The 12,535-nt window shown below is 42.4% G+C and overlaps 1 protein-coding gene and 1 non-coding gene across 2 annotated transcripts in view; both read right to left on the reverse strand.

Moving 5' to 3' along the window:
• Positions 1-1,353: 1,353 nt before the first annotated feature.
• Positions 1,354-1,457, reverse strand: LOC112438538 (U6 spliceosomal RNA). The gene has a single exon (XR_003026953.1). It is a non-coding gene; the product is annotated as a U6 spliceosomal RNA (small nuclear RNA).
• A 3,905-nt stretch (positions 1,458-5,362) lies between these two features.
• Positions 5,363-12,535, reverse strand: part of GPC3 (glypican 3) — a 455,110-nt gene continuing 447,937 nt past the window's right edge. Inside the window, exon 8 of the mRNA XM_003814501.5 lies at positions 5,363-5,910. Coding sequence (XP_003814549.1) covers positions 5,741-5,910 — 170 coding nt within the window. The 3' untranslated portion in view covers positions 5,363-5,740. The remainder of the gene's footprint in view (positions 5,911-12,535) is intronic.

Below are 12,535 nucleotides of genomic sequence, written 5' to 3' on the forward strand. Positions count from 1 at the left end.
ATACATTAATTTCTAAATATATAAAAGTGAATAAAAAGCTATGACCTTATTTGGTTGGTTCCTTGGCAAACCTAGAAGACCTTCTACATCCAAACTAGTACTGTGACTTTCCAAGAGGCCCCCTTAGAAGGGAATCATTGCACCAGGGACAGTGTCCTCAAATTTTCTGGAACTTTTCTTTGGAAAAAAAGAGAAACTTCCATAGTCCATAGCACATTCTTTGGAATCTTCTTGGGGTGAGGGAGGGAAGGGGCTTTGTTTCTTGAAGGCAGATTTGATTTTTGGAAACAGCTAAAAGCTACTTGGCAGCAAGTGTAGTGAATGAGGTGGGTGATCAAACTGAAAAATATTATTTTTGCTTCCAAACAAGGTGTGACTATAAAGAAATGAGGCTGATTTTCTTGTATGGCACATAAACTAGCTCAACAGCAATTCCAAAAGAGGACTTCCAAAAATGCTGTGGCCTTGGCAAGAAAAAATATTTCTCCACCCCAGTATACACACACACACACACACACACACACACACACACACACACACGTGCACACACACACACATAGTGTATGGCATCTGGCTCAATCCATAGACAAGGGAAACCAAAAGCCTTTGGAACGTGTTTAAAAAAGCAATTGTGCAAGTATGGGATGGAAGAGACCTGGCTGGGCAGCCATTCTTGAAAAAACCTATCAATCACAGTTGCAGTTAGCCAGAACATGGAATTATCATGCACTAAAGAGTGTGATGTGGCTGCTCAGCAAGTGTCTGAATCCTAGGACTGCTCTGGCAGAGGTCCTGGACTTCTGCGGGAACAGAGACACCCATCAGCCACACTGTTCAGGCTCTCCCTGCCATGGGCTCAGCTATGGGCCTGACAGGACAAGAGGACCACTGGCCCACTGGAGCCCGGCTCACGAAGGAGCTTGTCAGTGCTGTCCAATGTGTTTGGAAAAGCAGACAACCCAGAGGAGGCAAGTGTCAGTGACTGAAAATTATTGTGAAAAGGGAGCTATGTGAAAACTAGTGCCATCTTAGTCTCTCTTTTTTTGTTTGTATAAATTTAAGGGACACAAGTGCAGTTTTGATTCATGGATGTATTGCATAGTGGTGAAGTCTGGGCTTTCAGTGTAACCATCACCCAAATAGTGTACATTGTACCCATTAAGTAATTTCTTACCCCTTACTCCCTCCCATCCTCTCACCTTTCCCAGTCTCCAGTGTTTATTATTCCACTCTCAATGTTCATGTGTACACGTTATTTAGCTCCCACTTATAAGTGAGGACGTGCAGTATTTAACTTTCTATCTCTGAGTTGTTTTACTTAAGAGAATAGCCTCTAGTTCCATCAATGTTGCTAAAAATATGGAATGCTTCACAAATTTGCATGTCACTCATGCACAGGGCCCATGCTAATCTCTGTATCATTCCGATTTTAGTATGTGTGCTGCCCAAGTGAGCACGGCTATCTGAATCTCAGGATGCTCTTTATGGCAGAGCCAGAACCGTAGGAGGAAATAATAGGAAAGCAGATTTAGGCTCACCCTAATAAAGACTGATTCATATTATAGAATTGTATGCTCATGCACATTCTGCACATGTATCCCAGGACTTAAAGTATAATAAAAAATAAAAAAATATATATTTCTCAATAAAGCATTGGTTGTAGCAACAGTATGCAACTGCAAAAAAAAAAGAATTGTATGTTCAATACAATCTCATGTGTGTGAATATACATATACAGAGAGGGGGTGAAAGACTGGAAAAATATAAATTTTTTTTTTTTGAGACAGAGTCTCGCTCTGTCGCCCAGGCTGGAGTGCAGTGGCACAATCTTGGCTCACTGCAAGCTCCGCCTCCCAGGTTCACACCATTCTCCTGCCTCAGCCTCCCGAGTAGCTTGGACTACAGGTGCCCGCCACCATACCCGGCTAATTTTTTTTGTATGGAAAAATATAAATATTTAATAGTGGATTTCTATGTGGTATGGAATTATGGGGCAAACATAATTTTCTAAACTTTACATAATTATGTGTCATTAGGTTTTTTATTACCTGTATTTCATTTGTAATAACTCTTTTCCTTTAAGAAATGGATTTGCTAAAAATTCGAGGTATCCAACAACCAAACAGGCTACTTTGTGACCTAGTGAGAGCCCTGCCTTAGGAGGTAATCAAGCAAACATTGTGGGATGAACTATCAGGTCCCTTCCAGTCTAGGGACTCAGTATCTGTTATTTTAGGAATTAACCTTACTCAAGTACCAGAGTTGAGTTGGTGGAAGTTCACTCATGCATCCAATGAGGAAGAGGCCTTCCAACACAATGGGGCAACTTCCCAGCTCCCAGGTCTCTTCTAAGAAAAAATAGTCATCTTAACATAATTCAAGTGTAGGAAGTTTAAATCAAAGGGTAGAATCAGGCCAGGTGCGGTGGCTCACACCTGTAATCCCAGCTTAAATCCAATAGGATATGGTGGAGTTTCCATGTTTTATACATGTGTATGATTATCCCAGCACCTTGGGAAGCCAAGGCAGGTGGATCACTTGAGGTCAGGAGTTTGAGACCAGCCTGGGTAACATGGTGAAATCCCATCTTTACAAAAAGATAGAAAAATCAGCCAAGCCTAGTGATGTGTGCCTATAGTCCCAGCTACTCGGGAGGCTGAGGCAGGAGAATTGCTGGAACCAGGGAGGTGGAGGCTGCAGTGAGCCGAGATTGTGCCATCATACTCCAGCTTGGGTGACAGAGGGAGACTCTGTTTAAAAAAAAAATAAAATGGTAGAATCAACACGTCAAAGATGAAAAGCCACTAACTAGCCATGAAACTTGATTCTGAACTAGAGCAATAATAAAAAAATACATAGAGAGATAGGAAAAGACAGAGGCAAAAAGCTAAAAGAGGCCATTGATGATACATAGTTGATGCCAGTAGGATATGGTGGATTTTCCATGTTTTAAACATGTGTATGGTTATCCAGTTTAATCCCATCTACGTAGCTGAAGCCAGCAGGTCTTGGACGTGACAGGGGAGTTATCTTCTGGTCCTCCTCGCTCAGGCTGGATGGCCCATAGCTGCAGACAGAGTACCAGGACAGCAGAAACACAGGGTGCCTGGGGTCATGTTCTGGAAACTGAAGCAAGTCAAATATGACCTTAGGCTGGAAAAGTTCTGAGAGGCATTGGAGGGACAGCACATTCATGCCACCAGCTGGGCAGAGGGACCGGCATTTACTGCCTTTTGGGTTGAATGGTGCCACAAAATCTGAGTAACAAAGAGGTTAGAAACCTTGTCCTCATTCTCCATTTGACAATAGGGAAACTGAGGTCTAGAGAGAGGAAGTGGATGAGAAGGGTGTGCGAAAACTGACAATCTCTTTTGCCTCCCAGAGAGGAGAAATGGACTTTAAGACAGTCCTCTCCTGCTTGCAGGAGCAAAGCTTGGTCTCTGAGCCACAAATTATTTTTTGCCACATCAAATAACATTTCCATGGAATGTCAGAGACAGTTATTAGATGATAACTGGGCTTTAAATCCTTCTTCTGGGTTGGTGTTACTATATTAGACTCTGAGTCCAAGCAGCAAATCTTTGCAATTTGTAGGTTTCATAAACCAAAGCCCAAAGTTTCTTACAAACCCCATTCAAATGCACAAAGAATGATGGTTTAAAAACAAAGACAACTGGCTTCTTTCTCTTTCAGGTCTTACCCATTACAAATCATTGAGATCACATTAACACATACAACTGATTGTAGTCTTAACTTCGATAAAACTAACCAAAGGAAACGCTAAACCAAATATTTCCAATTTGTGTTTGTGAGCATTTCTGCAAAGGATGAAGATGGATATTGGAAAATTGTGCTCTGCAGGGGACAGAAGTATGTTGGTGACAGCAGGAGAAGGGGTACAATAAGTTGTGAGAAATTACACATTCTGCTTCCCACATGGTGACCCCCTGCCATGGGACCGAAATCGGAGATCTTGACTAGGACCACCTCGTAGAATCAAAGGGGACTTCCCCGTCCATTCCTTGACCTTCGCTCACACCCCTTCAGTGCATCTCACCCTCTCTTTCTTATATTTATCAGGTGGAAGTTGAGTCCTCCCCCTTTAGAAAGAATCAATGTCTCTATTGACCTGACCTGGCAACAGGGCAATGTGCTAAGCATTATACACATCACAAAAATGGCAGGGTGGTTATTCCTGGGATCCCTCGGCAGCAGAATGTCTGAGTATCACCTAACATAAGTGCCATTATTATTGCAATGTCGTATGTGTAAAAACAGATTTTTTTTTTTTGAGACAGCGTCTCACTCTGTCATCCAGGCTGGAGTGCAATGGCATGATCTCAGCTCACTGCAACCTCTGCCTCCCAGGTTCAAGCGATTCTCCTGCTTCAGCCTCCTGAGTAGCTGGGATTACAGACACCCGCCACCACACCTGGCTAAATTTTTTGTATTTTTAGTACAGACGGGGTTTTGCCATGTTGGCCAGGCTGGTCTCAAACTCCTGACCTCAAATGATCCACCCGCCTCAGCCTCCCAAAGTGTTGGGCTTACAGGTGTGAGCCACCACACCCTGCAAAAAACAGATTTTGAGTAATAATACTGGGCCTATGGTTGATGATGAAAAGCCAGTGTTGTAATTACTACTGGTGTCAGACCTTCAGTTCCATGAGAGCAGGGCTCAGTTCTGTTTTGTTTTCCACTGTCTCCAGCATCTGGTACAGTACCTGAAACCCAACAGGTATGCAAAACCTACTCGTTGAATAAATGAATGTTGAAGAAGCTCACCTGAGGCCAAGAGTGAGAGTTGCTCCCTATAAATCATGGGTTTGCTGATGACACCTTCTGCAACCTGACCCAAAGCAACGGCTGCCCATGCCATGTGGCAGCCCCTGTGGAGAGAGGCAACACAGCAAGCCTGAGACAGCAGCAAAGAAGCTGGGGAGTGATTTCTTTGCACTGTTTGGGCTCAACTGTCTTGATTTGGGAGAAGGGAGAAGATGAATGGTGTAACTGTACCTGATTTACATAGAGGATTCCTATTTGGGCAAAGCATTTTTGGCAAAGTAAAAGTTGTAAAGAGAGACCAGACCAGGTAACTCTTTTGAGATACCTTTGGTTTCATAGACAAGATACTCCAACCCAAGGTTTCGAAATGAAGATTGTGGATTGCGAGGGAGTGGCTCTTTCTTATTGGTTCTGGAGTCAGCATTGATTTCCACCCAGAAGGAAGGCAGGGAGGTGGGTTTCAAGGAACCTCTTGGGGCCTGATAAGAATATGTTGGATAGAAAGTTTAGTGAGAAGGAAAAAAAAGCATTGCGCAGTCACCATAGATGACGGTTTGCAAAAAAAAGGGCCAATACATTTTTATTTGAGCAATTTATTTTTTTTCAAAGAAATCCATGCAAAGAGAGAACGATAGAAAGGGAGGCAGTGAGAGAGAAAGACATGGTAACCATGTTCTAGCAGCCAAACATAGGAGAATAATTTGGCACAACTTGATGGTTTTTTTTCTTTGCAAAAGGACAATCTATATGCTACCACTAAAATGTATCTTCCTCCAAAAGATACCATTTGATTTTCGAAAACATAACACATGGTTAGTCCTCTACTTCATGGCTGGAGGAGGTATACAGGATAACAAAAAAAAAAAAAAAATAGAAAAAAATAAGAAAGTGGTTCCCTTTATCGAGGAAGACCACAGGGTGCTGAAGGGCAGCACATGTGCTGGGCACCAGGCAGTCAGTGCACCAGGAAGAAGAAGCACACCACCGAGATGGCCATGCTGGTGAGAAGCTTCAGCGGGGAATGAACGTTCCCGAGGTTGTGAAAGGTGCTTATCTCGTTGTCCTTCGGAGTCGCCTGCTGATTGTTTCCAGGCGCATCATCCACATCCAGATCATAGGCCAGTTCTGTCAATCAAAAGAGAAGGATTTGAAATGCAAGTCTACCCATAGCCTCAGTATAACACTATCCACAGCTCGAGCATGTGTCTGGACCACTGGAAAGCCTCAGCTTTGATTCCCTTTTTTAGGGGGGAGAAAAAGGCCACTGTGAGATGGGAAAAAGAAGGATATGTGGGGGTGGGGGTGGGGAGAGGGGAGGCAGTGGAAGGAGCCAGCCAGAAGTGCTCCTTCCAGAGATCACAGCAAGCAGGAGTGGGGAGCGAACAGGCTGCACCCCACTCCCCTTTGGCTGCATCCACATTGTAGGGTGCATGCTAGCCCTTTGCAACATCTCCTCCCAGGCAAGGTTTTGCTTGAAGGGCATTTTCACCAGATCTTATGGGTATCAAAACGTAAGATGCCATGTAGGTGACTATACCATGTGGTTGTGTTCTTGTGTGTATGTGTGCTGGTGGGGAGGGGGTGCTGTGGGTTCCCAGTGTACCTTTCTTAGGCCCTGCACCTTATATACATTTCCTTGTCCTGGGAGCTTTCCCTTAATTAGGGTTTAGGATAGGTAGTTTGCTGTTGAAAGTTGTTTTATTTTCCCAAATAATTCTCCTTTTATCTATAAGGTCTTTTCATTTCCCCCTAAAAACAATCCTCGCAAAAAAGCAAAATTGATCAAAGCATAGATTTAAACTGATACCAAGTGAATGGGTGTAAGGAGAGGCTAATGGGCAAGAGCCTTTCATTCTTTGACTGCCTAGCATTTATGATATATGTTCATGATTCTGAAAAGAAATCAGGGTGTTATTTAGCTTGTCCTAAAGCAAAGGTGGCCCCAGAAGGCAAATCTAAGGAAGACAGTGGTTTATCAGGAAATTCAAGATGGCTGACCCTGGCCAAGGGCTCAATATCTTTCAGATTTGCTTTTCCAGATTTAAAGATCAAATCTACTCTCTTGGCTCTTCTAGACTCCGTTGCCAATGTTGCTATTTCAATATCTTGTGAAGGTGATATGATGTGAGCAACTTCACCAGCCAACTGTCTGGTAGCCAAGGGAGCTAGAAAGATCCTTTGGGACACTGAGATGCCCGGCAACAGGCACAGAGGAAATGACTGGGATTCTACAGAGGGAAGGAAGGAAGAGGAAGGAAGAGCTTCTCTTACAGGGGATGAAACACTCAATAAGTCACAGGAAGAAAGTGTGGGGACTCAGCTGGTCCAGTACAGAGCAGTGCCCAGGACCAAGGCTCTGCTAAGGCTAGCACTGGTTAGGGCAGGCAGCAAGGTCAAAGTGATCAAAGCCAGGGAGTCTAATTTCACAGACTAAGATACCAATTTCCAAAAGGTCTATTGCAATCTATGTTGCCACCAGCAATGATGAGAGAAACAATTTTACGGCACCTCCATTGAAAAAAGATATTTTTTGCTAATATAAGGCGACATCTCAACGTTTCTTTAATTTGCAGGGATTTGATTACTAGTGCAGACAAACTTTTCCTATGTTTTAGTTTACTAATTATATTTCTCAATGTGTAGTAGTTTATACCTTTTGCCTTTTTATCTAGTGGGTATTGATATTTTTCCTATTCATTTTAATAATATATATTTTGTTGAACTTTTGCCTATATTTTATACAAATATTTTCTCCATTTTGTTATTAACTATAACTATTTTCATGGCTGTAGAAAGAAATAATGTCCTAAGGTTTAAGATATATGAATCTGGTTACATTTTACTCATTTAAAAGCAGAGAGTTTTTCTTCCTGAGTACTCGTAATAATTCAAATCAAATTTTCCAGGAAACTCTCTTACCCAGGGAGAAGCAATTGAGCAGACTACAATCTAGATTCCCTGCCTTCCAAAATAAATACCTACAAACAAAATAAAAAGAGAAAAAGAACAAAGAGCAATGCTCTACTTGGAAATCAGACCTCTTTCTTTGAAAGGTGAACTATGCAGGGTGCACAGAGAAGGCTGAGGTCAGCTGTCAGTCGGCAAGGATAGCACAGGCTTAGGTCATGATCGGGTTTCACCAAAGTGGAGAGCACATATGGCTAGATTGGTTGAAAGCCCAGCCTTGGTTCTCACAGCAACTTCTCAACTTAAATGAAGAGGAGTATTTTTAGGGTTGACCTGAATGCGAGCACTCTCAGCATTGCTTTCAGATTCCTTTTCTGGATAGTGCCCCTTGCCCAACATCAAGATGAAACAATATCTATTAATGTCACTACTCAGCTCCTACACTGTTTCTTTCTTCAAATCATCTGCTAACTTTCAACAGTTTTGTTTACTGTAGTAGTTATGGCAAACCCAGAAGTTTTGTTAAATCCAGTTGTGTCTAATTTTTTTTTTTTTTTTTTTGCCAGTAAAGACCTCTTCTGATTTTGTTTGTTTTTTGTTTTGTTTTGTTTTTTTGAGACAGGGTCTTTCTGTGTCGCCCAGGCTGCAGTATAGTGGTGCGATCATGGCTCAACGCAGCCTCGATTTCCAGGGCTCAAGCAATCCTCCCACATTGGCCTCCCAAGTAGCTGGGGCCATGGCAAAACCCCGTCTCCAGAAAAAAAAAATACAAATAATAGTCAGGCATGTGCCACCCTGCCTGGCTATTATTTGTATTATTTTTTTTTTTTTCTAGAGACGGGGTTTTGCCATGTTGCCCAGGCTGGTCTCAAACTCCTGAGCTCAAGCGATCTGACCACCTCGGCCTCCCAAAATTCTGGAATTACAAGCGTGAGCCACCGTGCCTGGCCTTCTTTTGCTATTTCTATCTCTTGGGCCCTGCATTTTTTAATTATAGTAATGACCCCCAACTACTGAGTCCTCACTGTAGGCCAGGCACTGTGTTAAACTATTTCCGTACATTATTTCATTGAATTTAACCATCTCCACGATGTTATAAGGTAGGTATTATAATTCCCATTTTACTGGAGAGGAAGCTCAAGCTCAGGTTAATTATTTTGCCCATATTTACACAGCTGGTATGGGGTAGAAGAGCTATTTGAGTCCAGGTCTGACTCTAAACCTCAAATGAAGCTACACTGCCTCTTGAAAAATTCTATATACCAAATAAACTACAGTAATTAAGTAGTAATGGATTCTTCTTGAAAACAAACTCCATTAGTGAAATACACAGTGCCAAAGAGAACTTCCAAACAGCATGAGAGCAAAGTCACTGTTTGCACATAAAATTGACCACATACTTGATTAAGTAGCCTTGTTAAACTTTTTGAAATCCTGAAAAGAGCTCTGGGTTGGAAATGGGAATTATCATATCAGTTCTATTTCCCTGAAGAAATCAACAATGATGGCCAAAGCCATTAGATACCCCAACCACAAAGATGGCCAAGTCTTCTACCTCCAAAAGGCCCCCAGGAATATTCAGAACGCTATCTCCCTGTGTTCCATAAGCTATGGCTGCAGGTTTCCTGAGGCTCTTCATTCAGCAGTAGCAAAAGTTTATCAACCAATTCCATAGCCAGGCACCTGTGGCTTATAATTGATGGGAATCCCAGCAAAGCCACTGTACGCTTGGGCCACCATCATGAAGATTAGAGATAAAGGGAATAGCTTAGCACAATAATGAAGCATTATGGAGACAGAGGAAATAGGATTTTTGGTGAAAGATAAATACAGACATTTCTGGACAGGGGAAATGTAATCCAATTTAATTCAACAAACAAAACTAGCCTATGATGTCTCAAGCATCACAGTTGAGGGTTAGAGAAAGACTTACTGTCTGCCTTCATGAGCCCCCTCACTGGCAAGGGAAATTGATCAAGAGACAATTCAACTAGCTACGTGGCAGAAAGTAGAAAGGGCTCAGTTAAAGGCACAAGCAAAACACCTCGGGGATAGAAGAGAAAGAGATAAAAATTCCAAATAGAAAGATCTGGGAAGACTTCTTAAAACAATTGGGATATCCCACTACTGAGTATCTACCCAAAGGAAAAGAAGTCATTCTATGAAAAAGACACATGAACACGCATGGTTATAGCAGCTCAATTTGCAATTGCAAAAATATGGATCCAGCCTAAGTGCCCATCAACCAACAAGTGGATAAAGAAAATGTGGTATACATACACCATGTAACACTACTCAGCCATAAAAATGAATGAAATAATGTCTTTTGCAGCAACTTGGATGGAGCCAGAGGCCATTATTTTAAGGGAAGTAACTCAGGAATGGAAAACCAAATATCGTATGTTTTCACTTATAAGTGGGAGCTAAGCTATGAGGACACAAAGGCATAAGAATGACATAATAGACACTGGGGACTCAGGGGACAGAGTGGGAGTGAGGTGAGGGATAAAAGACTACATATTGGGTACAGTGTATACTGCTTGGACGATAGGTGCACTAAAATCTGAAAATTCACCACTGAAGAACTCATCCATGTAACTAAACAACATCTGTACCCAAAAACTATTGAAATAAAAATAAAAAATAATAAAATTAAGAATAATTGGGACATAATCTACACCATGAAGGATGGACAGAATTATGGCAGGGGCTGAATGAATGGTTATTCCAGGCAGAGGGTGCAGCCTGACCAAAATCACCAAGCTCAGAGAATGTCTATGAGGCATATTCAGAAGCAGCAAGTAGCCTCCATGGTAGGAGGAGCCACAGAATGGACATTGTTGTGGTGTGTATGTGTGTGTGTGTGTGTGTGTGTGTGTGTGTGTGTGTACTGTGGGGGAAGAGGTGGTGGGAGATGAAAGGTAAGGCGGAGGGACAAGTAAGAGCCAAATCATGGTGGATTAGGAAAGTAAAACTATTCTGTGAGCAACAGGGAGCCACTGAAGGTTTTGAAGTAAACAAACAACACAATCTGATTTGTGTTTTTTAGAAAGATGATTGTTAACACTGTGGAAGACAGCTCTAAGAGGGAGAGACTTGTCAGACATCTTGTGTTGAAATAAACAAGAAGCCTGTGGGAATAGTATCTGGGGATCAGCCAGTAGCAAAGTTAAAAAAAAAAAAAAAAACCCTACAAAGTGGCTAAATCTACATCAAACCAGAAACTTCTCAGTTTGCTACAAACCAGATGTATTATGAGAATCACCACAAACCATTCTCTTTTCAATCATTCATATCTTTATGTTTATCAGTGATTTTCCAGAACGTATTTTTGCTGTATTAGGTACATATTATAAAATGCACATAAATTGTTTCTATCTTGATCATCAGTGAGAACCTTTTGGGCCAGCAAGGAGATTTTCATGCTAAATCCAAAAATCTGTTTCTATTTGTAATCAGTTTAACTATGCCCAAAGGGTAGACTCAACATCTGTACTAATTACACATTCAGCCCCTGACTCTCATTTCGCCTTCATGTCCTTTGTGTTGTAGACTAGATAATTCTTTTTTAAAATAATTGTCAGTCATTAAGGTCTGCATTTTTTTGTGTGTTGAAAAGTTTTTCTGTATTGAGAAAAGCAATAAATAGAGAGCCCTCCATCTTTGGTTATTCAGCGTCTCCTAGCAGAGTCCCTAGGAGGCTGGTCTTAAATTCCTGGCCTCAAGTGATCCTGTGCATCCTGGCAGTCTGGAGCCCTGGGTTCCAAGCCTAGTTTAGCTACTGACTTATTATCTCACCTTAGACAAGTCATTTCCTTCTTTTCTGGGCCTCAGTTGCCCCATCTGGTAAATCAAAGTGTTGAACTGGATGACCTCTAAGTTTCCTTCTAGTTTTATTTCTCTCTGATTCCAAGGCTCTTGCAGCCCAGTGAGGGACATAGCCTGCTGCAGGCTGTAATCAGTCTTCCACTTACAGCAGCCAAGGTGGCTGTCCCTGACAGGGCCTCCATAAGCAAGTCAGGTCAATCAGTTGCTTCCCTTGGGATGTTTCTCTGGTGATATTCATCAGCTACCAAATTCTGAATTCTCTTTTTTTCTTGAGCTGTTTTTTAATCTTGGATGAGAGATCCTGGTTATAAACACATCCATGCTGGATTGTTTCTGTTTTGCTTTTAAACTCTGGCATAACAACTTCCATTGGAGGCAGTACACACAGAGCTTTGGGGGAGAAGTTGCTGGACCTGGGGTGCATCAAGCAGGCATGGATAGGCATGCACAGGGGGATCTGGGAGCCAGGAAGACAAGCCTTTGGGCCCTTACAAAGCTAATGGAGTCTTGAGCACATAATAGGAAGCAAATGCTCACCCTCTGAGGGTGTGGGCTTCAAGGAGGATGATGCATTGCTATGAGGGCTTCACCCATACCAACAGGAAGACTTCACAGGGCAGACTGAAAGAAGTGCTGCTATCAAAATGCCAGGAGAGAAAACGCTACTGCTGAGCCAAGCATGGGGGTTTCTTACTTGCCAAGCTTGCATCAGCAGATGGCTTCAATCTGGCCCTGATATAGCAACAGAGCAATACTGCTATCTCTGTGTTTTGCATTTGCTGTGTACAGTTGGCCTCCAAGACATGCATACGTGAAACCTCAGGACATTGCTTGGCAACCCCCAGAGGCTGAAGCTGGGGGAAATCTCTGGAGAAATCACATTCATTGCAATACTGCTCACTCTGCTGGCTGTTCCCACAGGAGCCACTGGGCTCTGCCATTCGCTCTTGAATCCAAAACAGACCCTGGTTTCCTTGTTCTCCCTTCAGCACAACCCTCTTTCCTGCCACCTCAA

Source organism: Pan paniscus, chromosome X (assembly GCF_029289425.2).
Source record: "Pan paniscus chromosome X, NHGRI_mPanPan1-v2.0_pri, whole genome shotgun sequence".
Lineage (NCBI taxonomy): Eukaryota > Metazoa > Chordata > Mammalia > Primates > Hominidae > Pan > Pan paniscus.